Source organism: Salvelinus alpinus, chromosome 18 (genome assembly GCF_045679555.1).
Source record: "Salvelinus alpinus chromosome 18, SLU_Salpinus.1, whole genome shotgun sequence".
NCBI lineage: Eukaryota > Metazoa > Chordata > Actinopteri > Salmoniformes > Salmonidae > Salvelinus > Salvelinus alpinus.
Window position 1 is genome coordinate 50,001,890 of NC_092103.1, and position 19,754 is coordinate 50,021,643.

Below are 19,754 nucleotides of genomic sequence, written 5' to 3' on the forward strand. Positions count from 1 at the left end.
TAACCTGTAACCTACAGTATAACCTGTAACCTACAGTATAACCTGTAACCTGTAACCTACAGTACAACCTGTAACCTACAGTATAACCTGTAACCTACAGTATAACCTATAACCTACAGTATAACCTGTAACCTACAGTATAACCTGGAACCTACAGTATAACCTATAACCTATAACCTACAGTATAACCTGTAACCTACAGTATATCCTGGAACCTGTAACCTACAGTATAACCTATAACCTATAACCTACAGTATACCCTGTAACCTACAGTGTAACCTGTAAGATACAGTATAACATGTAACATGTAACCTACAGCATGACCTGTAACCTACAGTATAACCTGTAACCTACAGTATAACCTGTAACCTACAGTATAACCTGTAACCTACAGTATAACCTGTAACCTACAGTATAACCTGTAACCTACAGTATAACCTGTAACATGTAACCTACAGCATGACCTGTAACCTACAGTTTAACCTGTAACCTACCGTATAACCTGTAACCTACCGTATAACCTGTAACCTACAGTATAACCTGTAACCTGTAACCTACAGTATAACCTGTAACCTACAGTATAACCTGTAACCTACAGTATAACCTGTAACCTACAGTATAACCTGTAACCTACAGTATAACCTGTAACCTGTAACCTACAGTATAACCTATAACCTACAGTATAACCTATAACCTACAGTATAACCTATAACCTACAGTATAACCTGTAACCTACAGTATAACCTGTAACCTACAGTATAACCTATAACCTACAGTATAACCTGTAACCTACAGCATAACCTGTAACCTACAGTATAACCTGTAACCTACAGTATAACCTGTAACCTGTAACCTACAGCATGACCTGTAACCTACAGTATATCCTGGAACCTACAGTATAACCTGGAACCTACAGTATAACCTGTAACCTACAGTATAACCTACAGCATAACCTGTAACCTACAGTATAACCTGTAACCTACAGTATAACCTGTAACCTGTAACCTACTGCATGACCTGTAACCTACAGTATATCCTGTAACCTACCGTATAACCTGTAACCTACAGTATAACATGTAACCTACAGTATAACCTGTAACCTACAGTATAACCTGTAACATACAGTATAACCTGTAACCTACAGTATAACATGTAACCTACAGTATAACCTGGAACCTACAGTATAACCTATAACCTATAACCTACAGTATAACCTGTAACCTACAGTATATCCTGGAACCTGTAACCTACAGTATAACCTATAACCTACAGTATAACCTGTAACCTACAGTATAACCTGGAACCTACAGTATAACCTGTAACCTGTAACCTACAGTATAACCTGTAACCTACAGTATAACCTGTAACCTACAGTATAACCTGTAACCTACAGTATAACCTGTAACCTGTAACCTACAGTATAACCTGTAACCTACAGTATAACCTGTAACCTACAGTATAACCTGTAACCTACAGTATAACCTGTAACCTGTAACCTACAGTACAACCTGTAACCTACAGTATAACCTGTAACCTACAGTATAACCTATAACCTACAGTATAACCTGTAACCTACAGTATAACCTGGAACCTACAGTATAACCTATAACCTATAACCTACAGTATAACCTGTAACCTACAGTATATCCTGGAACCTGTAACCTACAGTATAACCTATAACCTATAACCTACAGTATACCCTGTAACCTACAGTGTAACCTGTAAGATACAGTATAAAGTGTAACATGTAACCTACAGCATGACCTGTAACCTACAGTATAACCTGTAACCTACAGTATAACCTGTAACCTACAGTATAACCTGTAACCTACAGTATAACCTGTAACCTACAGTATAACCTGTAACCTACAGTATAACCTGTAACATGTAACCTACAGCATGACCTGTAACCTACAGTTTAACCTGTAACCTACCGTATAACCTGTAACCTACCGTATAACCTGTAACCTACAGTATAACCTGTAACCTGTAACCTACAGTATAACCTGTAACCTACAGTATAACCTGTAACCTACAGTATAACCTGTAACCTACAGTATAACCTGTAACCTACAGTATAACCTGTAACCTACAGTATAACCTGTAACCTGTAACCTACAGTATAACCTATAACCTACAGTATAACCTATAACCTACAGTATAACCTATAACCTACAGTATAACCTGTAACCTACAGTATAACCTGTAACCTACAGTATAACCTATAACCTACAGTATAACCTGTAACCTGTAACCTACAGTATAACCTGTAACCTACAGTATAACCTATAACCTACAGTATAACCTGGAACCTACAGTATAACCTGTAACCTACAGTATAACCTACAGTATAACCTGTAACCTGTAACCTACAGTATAACCTGGAACCTACAGTATAACCTGTAACCTACAGTATAACCTGTAACCTGTAACCTACAGTATAACCTGTAACCTACCGTATAACCTGTAACCTACAGTATAACCTATAACCTACAGTATAACCTGGAACCTACAGTATAACCTGTAACCTACAGTATAACCTGTAACCTGTAACCTACAGTATAACCTGTAACCTACAGTATAACCTGTAACCTACAGTATAACCTGTAACCTACAGTATAACCTATAACCTACAGTATAACCTGTAACCTACAGTATAACCTGGAACCTACAGTATAACCTGTAACCTGTAACCTACAGTATAACCTGTAACCTACAGTATAACATGTAACCTACAGTATAACCTGTAACCTGTAACCTACAGTATAACCTGTAACCTGTAACCTACAGTATAACCTGTAACCTACAGTATAACCTATAACCTACAGTATAACCTATAACCTACAGTATAACCTACAGCATAACCTGTAACCTACAGTATAACCTGTAACCTACAGTATAACCTATAACCTGTAACCTACAGCATGACCTGTAACCTACAGTATAACCTGTAACCTACAGTATAACCTGTAACCTACAGCATGACCTGTAACCTACAGTATATCCTGTAACCTACAGCATAACCTGTAACCTACAGTATAACCTGTAACCTACAGTATAACCTGTAACCTGTAACCTACAGCATGACCTGTAACCTACAGTATATCCTGGAACCTACAGTATAACCTGGAACCTACAGTATAACCTGTAACCTACAGTATAACCTACAGCATAACCTGTAACCTACAGTATAACCTGTAACCTACAGTATAACCTGTAACCTGTAACCTACTGCATGACCTGTAACCTACAGTATATCCTGTAACCTACCGTATAACCTGTAACCTACAGTATAACATGTAACCTACAGTATAACCTGTAACCTGTAACCTACAGTATAACCTGTAACATACAGTATAACCTGTAACCTACAGTATAACATGTAACCTACAGTATAACCTGGAACCTACAGTATAACCTATAACCTATAACCTACAGTATAACCTGTAACCTACAGTATATCCTGGAACCTGTAACCTACAGTATAACCTATAACCTACAGTATAACCTGTAACCTACAGTATAACCTGGAACCTACAGTATAACCTGTAACCTGTAACCTACAGTATAACCTGTAACCTACAGTATAACCTGTAACCTACAGTATAACCTGTAACCTACAGTATAACCTATAACCTACAGTATAACCTGTAACCTGTAACCTACAGTATAACCTGTAACCTACAGTATAACCTATAACCTACAGTATAACCTGGAACCTACAGTATAACCTGTAACCTGTAACCTACAGTATAACCTGTAACCTACAGTATAACCTATAACCTACAGTATAACCTGGAACCTACAGTATAACCTGTAACCTACAGTATAACCTACAGTATAACCTGTAACCTGTAACCTACAGTATAACCTGGAACCTACAGTATAACCTGTAACCTACAGTATAACCTGTAACCTGTAACCTACAGTATAACCTGTAACCTACCGTATAACCTGTAACCTACAGTATAACCTATAACCTACAGTATAACCTATAACCTACAGTATAACCTGTAACCTACAGTATAACCTGTAACCTACAGTATAACCTATAACCTACAGTATAACCTGTAACCTGTAACCTACAGTATAACCTGTAACCTACAGTATAACCTATAACCTACAGTATAACCTGGAACCTACAGTATAACCTGTAACCTACAGTATAACCTACAGTATAACCTGTAACCTGTAACCTACAGTATAACCTGGAACCTACAGTATAACCTGTAACCTACAGTATAACCTGTAACCTGTAACCTACAGTATAACCTGTAACCTACCGTATAACCTGTAACCTACAGTATAACCTATAACCTACAGTATAACCTGGAACCTACAGTATAACCTGTAACCTACAGTATAACCTGTAACCTGTAACCTACAGTATAACCTGTAACCTACAGTATAACCTGTAACCTACAGTATAACCTGTAACCTACAGTATAACCTATAACCTACAGTATAACCTGTAACCTACAGTATAACCTGGAACCTACAGTATAACCTGTAACCTGTAACCTACAGTATAACCTGTAACCTACAGTATAACATGTAACCTACAGTATAACCTGTAACCTGTAACCTACAGTATAACCTGTAACCTGTAACCTACAGTATAACCTGTAACCTACAGTATAACCTGTAACCTACAGTATAACCTATAACCTACAGTATAACCTACAGCATAACCTGTAACCTACAGTATAACCTGTAACCTACAGTATAACCTATAACCTGTAACCTACAGCATGACCTGTAACCTACAGTATAACCTGTAACCTACAGTATAACCTGTAACCTACAGCATGACCTGTAACCTACAGTATATCCTGTAACCTACAGCATAACCTGTAACCTACAGTATAACCTGTAACCTACAGTATAACCTGTAACCTGTAACCTACAGCATGACCTGTAACCTACAGTATATCCTGGAACCTACAGTATAACCTGGAACCTACAGTATAACCTGTAACCTACAGTATAACCTACAGCATAACCTGTAACCTACAGTATAACCTGTAACCTACAGTATAACCTGTAACCTGTAACCTACTGCATGACCTGTAACCTACAGTATATCCTGTAACCTACCGTATAACCTGTAACCTACAGTATAACATGTAACCTACAGTATAACCTGTAACCTGTAACCTACAGTATAACCTGTAACATACAGTATAACCTGTAACCTACAGTATAACATGTAACCTACAGTATAACCTGGAACCTACAGTATAACCTATAACCTATAACCTACAGTATAACCTGTAACCTACAGTATATCCTGGAACCTGTAACCTACAGTATAACCTATAACCTACAGTATAACCTGTAACCTACAGTATAACCTGGAACCTACAGTATAACCTGTAACCTGTAACCTACAGTATAACCTGTAACCTACAGTATAACCTGTAACCTACAGTATAACCTGTAACCTGTAACCTACAGTATAACCTGTAACCTACAGTATAACCTGTAACCTACAGTATAACCTGTAACCTACAGTATAACCTGTAACCTGTAACCTACAGTACAACCTGTAACCTACAGTATAACCTGTAACCTACAGTATAACCTATAACCTACAGTATAACCTGTAACCTACAGTATAACCTGGAACCTACAGTATAACCTATAACCTATAACCTACAGTATAACCTGTAACCTACAGTATATCCTGGAACCTGTAACCTACAGTATAACCTATAACCTATAACCTACAGTATACCCTGTAACCTACAGTGTAACCTGTAAGATACAGTATAACATGTAACATGTAACCTACAGCATGACCTGTAACCTACAGTATAACCTGTAACCTACAGTATAACCTGTAACCTACAGTATAACCTGTAACCTACAGTATAACCTGTAACCTACAGTATAACCTGTAACCTACAGTATAACCTGTAACATGTAACCTACAGCATGACCTGTAACCTACAGTTTAACCTGTAACCTACCGTATAACCTGTAACCTACCGTATAACCTGTAACCTACAGTATAACCTGTAACCTGTAACCTACAGTATAACCTGTAACCTACAGTATAACCTGTAACCTACAGTATAACCTGTAACCTACAGTATAACCTGTAACCTACAGTATAACCTGTAACCTACAGTATAACCTGTAACCTACAGTATAACCTGTAACCTGTAACCTACAGTATAACCTATAACCTACAGTATAACCTATAACCTACAGTATAACCTATAACCTACAGTATAACCTGTAACCTACAGTATAACCTGTAACCTACAGTATAACCTATAACCTACAGTATAACCTGTAACCTACAGTATAACCTGTAACCTACAGTATAACCTATAACCTACAGTATAACCTGTAACCTACCGTATAACCTGTAACCTACCGTATAACCTGTAACCTACAGTATAACCTGTAACCTACAGTATAACCTGTAACCTACCGTATAACCTGTAACCTACAGTATAACCTGTAACCTACAGTATAACCTGTAACCTACCGTATAACCTGTAACCTACCGTATAACCTGTAACCTACAGTATAACCTGTAACCTACAGTATAACCTATAACCTACAGTATAACCTATAACCTACAGTATAACCTATAACCTACAGTATAACCTGTAACCTACAGTATAACCTGTAACCTACAGAATAACCTATAACCTACAGTATAACCTGTAACCTACAGTATAATCTGTAACCTACAGTATAACATGTAACCTACAGTATAACCTGTAACCTACAGTGTAACCTGTAACCTACAGTATAACCTATAACCTACAGTATAACCTGTAACCTACCGTATAACCTGTAACCTACAGTATAACCTATAACCTACAGTATAACCTGTAACCTACAGTATAACCTATAACCTACAGTATAACCTGTAACCTACCGTATAACCTGTAACCTACAGTATAACCTGTAACCTACAGTGTAACCTGTAACCTACAGTATAACCTATAACCTACAGTATAACCTGTAACCTACAGTATAACCTGTAACCTACAGTATAACCTATAACCTACAGTATAACCTGTAACCTACCGTATAACCTGTAACCTACAGTATAACCTGTAACCTACAGTATAACCTATAACCTACAGTATAACCTGTAACCTACAGTATAACCTGTAACCTGTAACCTACAGTATAACCTATAACCTACAGTATAACCTATAACCTACAGTATAACCTGTAACCTACCGTATAACCTGTAACCTACAGTATAACCTATAACCTACAGTATAACCTGTAACCTACAGTATAACCTGTAACCTACAGTATAACCTGTAACCTGTAACCTACAGTATAACCTGTAACCTACAGTATAACCTATAACCTACAGTATAACCTGTAACCTACCGTATAACCTGTAACCTACAGTATAACCTGTAACCTACAGTGTAACCTGTAACCTGTAACCTACAGTATAACCTGTAACCTATAACCTACACTATAACCTGTAACCTACAGTATAACCTGTAACCTGTAACCTACAGTATAACCTACAACCTACAGTATAACCTGTAACCTGTAACCTACAGTATAACCTGTAACCTACAGTATAACCTACAACCTACAGTATAACCTGTAACCTATAACCTACAGTACAACCTGTAACCTACAGTATTTACTGCTTTTGACCAGGGCCCATAGGGAATGTTGTTTGGGACGCACACACAGTGGCTGTTCAGGGCAAGGACCATGTACTGTACATGTGGTGGACTCAGCCCCTGATTGGTCAGGTTTGACTGTCCTCAACTCCTGATTGGTCAGGCTGGACTGTCCTCAACCCCTGATTGGTCAGGTTGGACTGTCCTCAACTCCTGATTGGTCAGGCTGGACTGTGCTCAGACCCTGATTGGTCAGGTTGGACTGTGCTCAGACCCTGATTGGCCATTTAACACTGTGCTCAGCCCTTGATTGGGCAGGTTGGACTGTACTCAGCTCCTGATTGGGCAGGTTGGACTGTACTCAGCCCCTGATTGGGCAGGTTGGACTGTACTCAGCCCCTGATTGGGCAGGTTGGACTGTACTCAGCCCCTGATTGGGCAGGTTGGACTGTACTCAGCTCCTGATTGGGCTGGTTGGACTGTACTCACCCCCTGATTGGGCAGGTTGGACTGTACTCAGCTCCTGATTGGGCAGGTTGGACTGTACTCAGCCCCTGATTGGGCAGGTTGAACTGTACTCAGCCCCTGATTGGGCAGGTTGGACTGTACTCAGCCCCTGATTGGGCAGATTGGACTGTACTCAGCCCCTGATTGGGCAGGTTGGACTGTACTCAGCTCCTGATTGGGCAGGTTGGACTGTACTCAGCCCCTGATTGGGCAGGTTGGACTGTACTCAGCTCCTGATTGGGCAGGTTGGACTGTACTCAGCCCCTGATTGGGCAGGTTGGACTGTACTCACCCCCTGATTGGGCAGGTTGGACTGTACTCACCCCCTGATTGGTCAGGTTGGACTGTACTCACCCCCTGATTGGGCAGGTTGTCTGTCTTGAGTTCGCGGTGGTTGGAGTACTGGATGTAGACTGGCTGGTTGCGTACGTGAGGTGTTGCTGTGGTGTAGTAGTTCACCATGGTGATCGCTGCCTCTTCAGAAGCCATTTCTATAAAAGCCTGGTTGGTTAGGGAGGGAACAACAAAGATACTCATGTTAAACACTTAGTACGAGACAAAGCTACAGGGGGAAACGTTAAAGGAAAATGTGGAAGGGGGGATATTAGTGTTAACAGACATGTCATCTCAATGCAATTACTTTGAAGGTGGTATTTTGTTTGGCCCTGATCTCACTTCATTAAAGTAGTGTGGAACGTGAGACTGTTGAATAAGAATGCTGCTGTGTAGTGATCGACCATCGTTTGTTTTCACAAGACAGCTGCATGTGTAACGGATGTGAAATGGCTAGCTAGTTAGCGGTGGTGCGCGCTAATAGCCTTTCAAATCGGTTACGTCACTTGCTCTGAGACCTTGAAGAAATGGTTCCCCTTGCTCTGCAAGAGCCCTGGCTTTTGTGGCGCGATGGGTAACGATGCTTCGTGGGTGACTGTTGTTGATGTGTGCAGAGGGTCCCTGGTTTGCGCCCGGGTCGGGGCGAGGGGACGGACTAAAGTTAAACTGTTACACATGTTAGCTAGGTAGGTACTGGCCTGATCATTTCTTACGGATGCTACAGTAGCCTAGGATTCTCATAAAATCATCTGGTCGTCACAGTGTTACAAATGTTACCATCTGATCTGCAATGTTATTTAGTTGTCCTTCCGGCTTCTGCACCTTTAAGAGACAATGAAACTGATTCAGGAAAACGTGCAGTGGAGCATAATATGACTTGGACGGTGTTGAATAAGAATCACTCAGACTCATCTCAGCTAAACAGACACTATGAGATGCTGAGCTCTTTGCAGGTAGAACACAGCACCTCTTATGACACCTAATCACACCAATCAAGCCATACTAATTGGACAGGGAAATTAAACCAAATTAAGCCATACTAATTGGACAGGGAAATGAAACCAATCAAGCCATATAAATTGGACAGTATCAAATAAAATACAATTGTATTCGTCACATGCTTGGTAAACAACAGGTGTAGACTAACAGTGAACTGCTTGGTAAATAACAGGTGTAGACTAACAGTGAACTGCTTGGTAAACAACAGGTGTAGACTAACAGTGAAATGCTTGGTAAACAACTGGTGTAGACTAACAGTGAAATGCTTGGTAAACAACAGGTGTAGACTAACAGTGAAATGCTTGGTAAACAACAGGTGTAGACTAACAGTGAAATGCTTACTTACAGGACCTTCCCAACAATGCAGAGAGAAAGAAAATAAAGAAATAATAGAAAAGTAAAACACATAATAATAAATACACAATGAGCAACGATAATGAGTAACGATAATGAGTAACGGTAATGAGTAACGGCAAGGAGTAACGGTAATGAGTAACGGTAATGAGTAACGATAATGAGTAATGATAGCGAGTAATGATAATGAGTGCCGATAATGGGTAGTGATAATGAGTAATGATAATGAGTCACGATAACAAGTAACGATAACGGGCAACGATAATGATTAACGATAATGAGTAATGATAACGGGTAACGATAATGAGTACTGATAATGGGTAGCGATAACGATCAGCGATAACGAGTACCGATAATGAGTAACGATAACGGGCAACGGTAATGAGTAACGATAACGAGTAACGATAATGAGCAATGATCATGATTAACGATAACGGGTAGCGATAATGATTAACGATAATGAGTAATGATAATGAGTAACGATAATGATTAACGACAACGAGTAACGATAACGAGTAACGATAATGATTAACGCTAACGGGCAACGATAACGAGTAAAGATAACGAGTAACGGCAACGAGTAACGACAAGGAGTAACGATAACGAGTAACGATAATGATTAACGATAATGAGCAATGATGATAAGTAACGATAATGAGTAACGGTAACGAGTAACGACAACGAGTAACGATAACGAGTACCGATGAGGAGTAACGATAACGGGTAACGATAATGATTAACGATAACGGGTAACGATAATGAGTAACGATAACGAGTATGCATCAGAATTGAGCATGCAACAGTTTTGTGTGATGTATTGTTGTCTCTACCTTGTGCTGTTGTCTGTGCCCCAATAATGTTTGTACCATGTTTTGTTGCTACCATGTTGTTGTCATGTTGTGTTGCCACCATGCTGTGTTGTCATGTGTTGCTACCATGCTGTGTTGTCATGTGTTGCTACCATGTTGTTGTCATGTTGTGTTGCCACCATGCTGTGTTGTCATGTGTTGCTGCCATGTTGTTGTCATGTTGTGTTGCTACCATGTTGTTGTCATGTTGTGTTGCTGCCATGTTGTTGTCATGTTGTATTGCCACCATGCTGTGTTGTCATGTGTTGCTGCCATGTTGTTGTCATGTTGTGTTGCCACCATGTTGTTGTCATGTTGTGTTGCTACCATGTTGTTGTCATGTTGTGTTGCCACCATGCTGTGTTGTCATGTGTTGCTGCCATGTTGTTGTCATGTTGTGTTGCTACCATGTTGTTGTCATGTTGTGTTGCTACCATGTTATTGTCATGTTGTGTTGCCACCATTCTGTGTTGTCATGTGTTGCTGCCATGTTGTTGTCATGTTGTGTTGCCACCATGCTGTGTTGTCATGTGTTGCTACCATGTTGTTGTCATGTTGTGTTCCCACCATGCTGTGTTGTCATGTGTTGCTGCCATGTTGTTGTTGTGTTGCTACCATGTTGTTGTCATGTTGTGTTGCCACCATGCTGTGTTGTCATGTGTTGCTGCAATGTTGTTGTCATGTTGTGTTGCTACCATGTTGTGTTGTCATGTGTTGCTGCCATGTTGTTGTCATGTTGTGTTGCTACCATGCTGTGTTGTCATGTGTTGCTACCATGTTGTTGTCATGTTGTGTTGCTGCCATGCTGTGTTGTCATGTGTTGCTGCCATGTTGTTGTCATGTTGTGTTGCTACCATGTTGTTGTCATGTTGTGTTGCTGCCATGCTGTGTTGTCATGTGTTGCTGCCATGTTGTTGTCATGTGTTGCCACCATGCTGTGTTGTCATGTGTTGCTGCCATGCTGTGTTGTCATGTGTTGCCACCATGTTGTTGTCGTGTTGTGTTGCTGCCATGTTGTTGTCATGTTGTGTTGCTACCATGTTGTTGTCATGTTGTGTTGCCACCATGCTGTGTTGTCATGTGTTGCTGCGTTGCTATATTGTTGTCTTAGGTCTCTCTTGTTGTGATGTGTGTGTTGTCCTATACTATATTGTATTTATTTATTATATATATTTTTAAATCCCCGTCCCTGCAGGAGGCCTTTTCATAGTAAATAAGAATTTGTTCTTAACTGACTTGCCTAGTTAAATAAAGGTTAAATAAATTAAATTAAAAGAACATCTGGAACATGTAGAACCTCTATTCTGGTCTTAATATTATAATTCCATTTGAAAGGGTCTTGGAGCAGAATGTGGGGAGACAGAGCACTTCCTTATCTAGCCTCCAGTTAACCTTGATTACTTTAACATCTTGAACCCTCCAACCCTGTCCTGCACCCCATTGGTCCTCATTAAATGTAGTGCACTACATAGGGAATAGGGTGCCATTTGGGACGTCTCCAAAGTCTCATACTTCTGGTCTGAATTGGCATCTTCATAATTAATGCGGACCTTCGTATCCCATGCAGTAGACCCACATTAAATCACATCACATTGTATTTGTCACATGTAGTAGACCTCACAGTGAAATGCTGAATACAACAGGTGTAGACCTCACAGTGAAATGATGAATACAACAGGTGTAGTAGACCTTACAGTGAAATGCTGAATACAACAGGTGTAGTAGACCTTACAGTGAAATGCTGAATACAACAGGTGTAGTAGACCTCACAGTGAAATGCTGAATACAACAGGTGTAGTAGACCTTACAGTGAAATGCTGAATACAACAGGTGTAGTAGACCTCACAGTGAAATGCTGAATACAACAGGTGTAGTAGACCTTACAGTGAAATGCTGAATACAACAGGTGTAGTAGACCTTACAGTGAAATGCCGAATACAACAGGTGTAGTAGACCTCACAGTGAAATGCTGAATACAACAGGTGTAGTAGACCTTACAGTGAAATGCTGAATACAACAGGTGTAGTAGACCTCACAGTGAAATGCTGAATACAACAGGTGTAGTAGACCTCACAGTGAAATGCTGAATACAACAGGTGTAGTAGACCTTACAGTGAAATGCTGAATACAACAGGTGTAGTAGACCTCACAGTGAAATGCTGAATACAACAGCTGTAGTAGACCTCACAGTGAAATGCTGAATACAACAGGTGTAGTAGACCTTACAGTGAAATGCTGAATACAACAGGTGTAGTAGACCTCACAGTGAAATGCTGAATACAACAGGTGTAGTAGACCTTACAGTGAAATGCTGAATACAACAGGTGTAGTAGACCTTACAGTGAAATGCTGAATACAACAGGTGTAGTAGACCTTACAGTGAAATGCTGAATACAACAGGTGTAGTAGACCTTACAGTGAAATGCTGAATACAACAGGTGTAGTAGACCGCACAGTGAAATGCTGAATACAACAGGTGTAGTAGACCTTACAGTGAAATGCTGAATACAACATGTGTAGTATGTGCTTACTAAATGCTTACTTACAAGCCCTGAAACAACAATGCAGTTGAAGAAATAGAGTTAAGAAATATTTACTAAATAAACGAAGAAAAAAATGTAAAATTAAAAGTAACACTATACAATAACAAAGCTATATACAGGGGGGTACTGGTACAGAGTCAATGTGGAGGCTATATACAGGGGGGTACTGGTACAGAGTCAATGTGGAGGCTATATACAGGAGGTACCAGTAAAGAGTTAATGTGGAGGCTATATACAGGGGGTACCGGTACAGAGTCAATGTGGAGGCTATATACAGGGGGTACCGGTACAGAGTCAATGTGGAGGCTATATACAGGGGGTACTGGTACAGAGTCAATGTGGAGGCTATATACAGGGGGTACTGGTACAGAGTCAATGTGGAGGCTATATACAGGGGGTACCGGTACAGAGTCAATGTGGAGGCTATATACAGGGGGTACTGGTACAGAGTCAATGTGGAGGCTATATACAGGGGGTACTGGTACAGAGTCAATGTGGAGGCTATATACAGGGTGTTACGGTACAGAGTCAATGTGGAGGCTATATACAGGAGGTACCAGTAAAGAGTTAATGTGGAGGCTATATACAGGGGGTACCGGTACAGAGTCAATGTGGAGGCTATATACAGGGGGTACCGGTACAGAGTCAATGTGGAGGCTATATACAGGGGGTACTGGTACAGAGTCAATGTGGAGGCTATATACAGGGGGTACTGGTACAGAGTCAATGTGGAGGCTATATACAGGGGGTACCGGTACAGAGTCAATGTGGAGGCTATATACAGGGGGTACTGGTACAGAGTCAATGTGGAGGCTATATACAGGGGGTACCGGTACAGAGTCAATGTGGAGGCTATATACAGGGGGTACCGGTACAGAGTCAATGTGGAGGCTATATACAGGGGGTACCAGTACAGAGTCAATGTGGAGACTATATACAGGGGGTACTGGTACAGAGTCAATGTGGAGGCTATATACAGGGGGTACCGGTACAGAGTCAATGTGGAGACTATATACAGGGGGTACCGGTACAGAGTCAATGTGGAGGCTATATACAGGGGGTACCAGTACAGAGTCAATGTGGAGACTATATACAGGGGGTACTGGTACAGAGTCAATGTGGAGGCTATATACAGGGGGTACCGGTACAGAGTCAATGTGGAGGCTATATACAGGGGGTACCGGTACAGAGTCAATGTGGAGACTATATACAGGGGGTAATTGATTGTTCAGGAGTCTTATGGCTTGGGGGTAGAAGCTGTTAAGGACCCCTCTGTAGCGCCTTGCTGTCGGATGTCGAGCAGTTGCCATACCAGGCGGTGATATAGCCAGTCAGGATGCTCTCGATGTTGCAGCTGTAGAACTTTTTGAGGATCTGGGGACCCATGCCAAATCGCTTCAGGCTCCTGAGGGGGAAAATGTTTTGTTGTGTCCTCTTCAAGACTGTCTTGGTGTGCTTGAACCATGATAGTGTGTTGGTGATGTGGACACTAAGGAACTTGAAACTCTCGACCCGCTCCACTACAGCCCCGTCAATGTTAATGGGGGCGTGGTCGGCCCTCCTTTTCATGTAGTCCACGATCAGCTCTTGTGTCTTGCTGACGTTGAGGTAGAGGTTGTTGTCCTGGCACCACACTGCCAGGTCTCTGACCTCCTCCCTATAGGCTGTCTCGTCGTTGTCCGTGATCAGGCCTATCACATGATCTTGACACTAGATATCCATCCTAAATGGCACCCTATTCCCTATAATAAAACCCCTATGGGCCCTGCTCAAAAGTGCACTACTGTGAGCCCTGACCTATATAGTACTTTTGACCAGGGTCGATAGGGCTCTACCTGGTTTTAACCTGGTTGTAGAATGTTTGTTCCTACCTGGTTTTAACCTGGTTGTAGAATGTTTGTTCCTACCTGGTTTTAACCTGGTTATAGAATGTTTGTTCCTACCTGGTTTTAACCTGGTTGTAGAATGTTTGTTCCTACCTGGTTTTAACCTGGTTGTAGAATGTTTGTTCCTACCTGGTTTTAACCTGGTTGTAGAATGTTTGTTCCTACCTGGTTTTAACCTGGTTGTAGAATGTTTGTTCCTACCTGGTTTTAACCTGGTTGTAGAATGTTTGTTCCTACCTGGTTTTAACCTGGTTGTAGAATGTTTGTTCCTACCTGGTTTTAACCTGGTTGTAGAATGTTTGTTCCTACCTGGTTTTAACCTGGTTGTAGAATGTTTGTTCCTACCTGGTTTTAACCTGGTTGTAGAATGTTTGTTCCTACCTGGTTTTAACCTGGTTGTAGAATGTTTGTTCCTACCTGGTTTTTCCCTTTGAGCATCAACAGGTTGGTGACTCTACCGAAGGGGACTCCTAGAGAGATGAGCTCAGCCTCAGACACCTCGATGGGAACCTTGCGGACGTGGAGGACTCGGGAAGGACCACAGGGAGAACGATCTCCTTTAAACTGTCTGCTATCGTTGCCATTAGCTGTAGGAGGAGAGAGAGAGAGAGAGAGAGAGATCCACAAAGAATTTGAAAACAAACCCATTTTTTTTTTAAATTTGATAAATTGATCCCATTTGACCAGGCAGAAGATCCCGTTTAACCAGGAAGGTCAGATCCCATTTAACCAGCCAGGCAGATCCCATTTAACCAGCCAGGCAGGTCCCATTTAACCAGGAAGGTCCCATTTAACCAGGCAGATCCCATTTAACCAGGAAGGTCCCATTTAACCAGCCAGCAGATCCCATTTAACCAGCCAGGCAGATCCCATTTAACCAGGAAGGTCCCATTTAACCAGCCAGCAGATCCCATTTAACCAGCTAGCAGATCCCATTTAACCAGGCAGATCCCACTGCATATAGAGTAGATTCATGTTGTTTTATCTATAATTTGCAGTGGAAATTAAATGAATAAAATGATAGTACTGATTGAACTGTGAAAGAGGAACCAACGAAAGTTGGTTGACATAAAGTATGGCTGTGCCCAAAATAGCACCATATACCCTATAGGGTGGCAGGTAGCCTAGTGGTTAGAGTGTTGGACTAGTAACTGAGAGATTGCAAGATCAAATCCCCGAGCTGGTTAGGTAAAAAATATATTGTTCTGAACAAGGCAGTTAACATACTGTTCCCTGGTAGGCCGTCATTGAAAATAAGAATTTGTTCTTAACTGACTTGCCTCGTAAAATAGGACTTAAAGTATTTGTTCATTTGACTACTACTATTGCTTGTAGCTATAATATTACTGGAGTTGTGATGTTGACATAGGACATGATGATTATTGCATTTCCGCTACCTAAAATAAGACTGGTCCTCATGGGTTAACTGAGAGACAATGTACACATCCCAAACGGCACCAAACGGCGCCCTGGTCAATATTGAAAGTAGATTGGAACACTCCTAGTACTACTACTCCTACTATACTATTAGAATACTACTACTGGTACTACTCCTACTGCTACTATTCCTATGACTACTACTACTCCTATTCCTACTATTACTAGTACTACAACTACTAATACTACTACTCCTACTCATAGTACTACAACTACTAATACTACTACTCCTACTCCTAGTACCACAACTACTAATACTAATACTCCTAGGACTACAACTACTAATACTACTACTCCTACTCCCAGTACTACAACTACTACTCATGTGACTACTCCTACTCATACTACTACTACTATTACTACTACTACTACTACTACAACTACTACTCCCATGACTACTCCTACTCATACTACAACTACTACTATTACTACTACTACTAGTACTACTACAACTACTACTAATACTACCACTCATATTCCTAGTACAACTACTACTACTCATATGACTACTCCTACGCATACTACTACTACTACTATTACTACTACTACTAGTACTACTACAACTACTACCACTATGACTACTCCTACTCCTACTACTACTACTATTACTACTACTACTAGTACTACTACAACTATTACTATTACTACTGCTACTATTACTACTACTAGTACTACTAATATTACTACTACTACTACTAGTACTACTACTAGTACTACTACTACTACTACTACTACTATTGCTACTACTATTACCACTACTACTATTACTACTACTACTATAACTACTACTACTACTACTACTACTACTACTACTACTACTATTACTACTAGTGGTACTATTACTACTACTACTACTATTACTAGTACTACTACTACTATTACTACTACTACTACTACTACTACTACTATTACTACTACTACTACGGCTACTACTAGTACTACGGCTATTACTACTAGTACTACGACTACTATTACTACTACTACTACTACGGCTACTACTACTACTACTACTACTACTACTACGACAACTACTACTACTATTACTACTACTAGTACTATTACTACTACTATTACTAGTACTACTACTACTATTACTACTACTACTACTACTACTACTACTACTGCTATTACTACTACTACTACTACGACTATTACTACTAGTACTACTACTACTATTACTACTACTACTACTACTACGGCTACTACTACTACTACTACTACTACTACTATTACTACTAGTACTACTAGTACTACTACTAGTACTACTACTACTACTACTACTACTAGTACTACTACTACTCTGACTGAAGCAGGTCTAAACAATCTGTTGAACCAAACAGGCCTCTCCCCCGAGGCAACCATGACACAGTACCTTGGCTATAGAGAGCTAGGGAAGTCACAGCTGATTGGGCATGTTAGACCACATTAGAGAGGAGCCAATGACAGGCAGACACAAGGGAAGAGGGGAAAGGAAAGCTTTTGCTCCTCTGACAAGGTATTCAGAGAATGTCCTCAGCAGAGATGACAAGGTATTCAGAGAATGTCCTCAGAAGAGATTGGTTATTAGAGTGTAAATAACATGGACATATCAGCTATGTTCCGGGGATTCCAAGGCGTCCTGGCAACACTAGAAGGGGGCGGATCCTGCTGTATGGCATGATAGACTGGCTCCTAACCTGCCTGCCGCAAGGCTGTAAAGACTGTCAGAGCTAAGTTATTAGTGAAAGTCAACAGTGCCACCATGCAAATGATAAGCAAAAAGTGTCAACTCACTAACTCACGCAGTTTGCATTGGATGTGTTAGTATGTAGTCAGGCCTCAGTAGAAACAGACAGTCTAGAGGTGTTAGTATGTAGTCAGGCCTCAGTAGAAACAGACAGTCTAGATGTGTTAGTATGTAGTCAGGCCTCAGTGGAAACAGACAGTCTGGATGTGTTAGTATGTAGTCAGGCCTCAGTAGAAACAGACAGTCTGGATGTGTTAGTATGTAGTCAGGCCTCAGTAGAAACAGACAGTCTGGGTGTGTTAGTATGTAGTCAGGCCTCAGTAGAAACAGACAGTCTGGATGTGTTAGTATGTAGTCAGGCCTCAGTAGAAACAGACAGTCTGGATGTGTTAGTATGTAGTCAGGCCTCAGTAGAAACAGACAGTCTGGGTGTGTTAGTATGTAGTCAGGCCTCAGTAGAAACAGACAGTCTAGATGTGTTAGTATGTAGTCAGGCCTCAGTAGAAACAGACAGTCTAGATGTGTTAGTATGTAGTCAGGCCTCAGTAGAAACAGACAGTCTGGGTGTGTTAGTATGTAGTCAGGCCTCAGTAGAAACAGACAGTCTAGATGTGTTAGTATGTAGTCAGGCCTCAGTAGAAACAGACAGTCTGGATGTGTTAGTATGTAGTCAGGCCTCAGTAGAAACAGACAGTCTGGATGTGTTAGTATGTAGTCAGGCCTCAGTAGAAACAGACAGTCTAGATGTGTTAGTATGTAGTCAGGCCTCAGTAGAAACAGACAGTCTAGATGTGTTAGTATGTAGTCAGACCTCAGTAGAAACAGACAGTCTAGATGTGTTAGTATGTAGTCAGGCCTCAGTAGAAACATACAGTCTGGATGTGTTAGTATGTAGTCAGGCCTCAGTAGAAACAGACAGTCTAGATGTGTTAGTATGTAGTCAGGCCTCAGTAGAAACAGACAGTCTAGATGTGTTAGTATGTAGTCAGGCCTCAGTAGAAACAGACAGTCTAGATGTGTTAGTATGTAGTCAGGCCTCAGTAGAAACAGACAGTCTAGATGTGTTAGTATGTAGTCAGACCTCAGTAGAAACAGACAGTCTAGATGTGTTAGTATGTAGTCAGGCCTCAGTAGAAACAGACAGTCTGGATGTGTTAGTATGTAGTCAGGCCTCAGTAGAAACAGACAGTCTGGATGTGTTAGTATGTAGTCAGGCCTCAGTAGAAACAGACAGTCTAGATGTGTTAGTATGTAGTCAGGCCTCAGTAGAAACAGACAGTCTAGATGTGTTAGTATGTAGTCAGGCCTCAGTAGAAACAGACAGTCTAGATGTGTTAGTATGTAGTCAGGCCTCAGTAGAAACAGACAGTCTGGGTGTGTTAGTATGTAGTCAGGCCTCAGTAGAAACAGACAGTCTGGATGTGTTAGTATGTAGTCAGGCCTCAGTAGAAACAGACAGTCTGGATGTGTTAGTATGTAGTCAGGCCTCAGTAGAAACAGAC

General features: G+C 40.9%; 1 protein-coding gene across 8 annotated transcripts in view; it reads right to left on the bottom strand.

Annotated features, from left to right (window-relative positions):
- ptbp3 (polypyrimidine tract binding protein 3) overlaps positions 1–19,754 on the bottom strand; it is a 142,210-nt gene that overhangs the window by 60,499 nt on the left and 61,957 nt on the right. For 7 of the 8 annotated variants that reach the window (XM_071351545.1, XM_071351542.1, XM_071351543.1 and 4 more), the window contains 2 exons: positions 15,507–15,676; positions 8,481–8,627 (listed from right to left, as the gene is read on the bottom strand). In XM_071351545.1, coding sequence (XP_071207646.1) covers positions 8,481–8,627; positions 15,507–15,676 — 317 coding nt within the window. Of the gene's footprint in view, positions 1–8,108; positions 8,122–8,480; positions 8,628–15,506; positions 15,677–19,754 lie in introns of those variants that run through there. The other variant, XM_071351548.1, reaches the window with a different exon arrangement.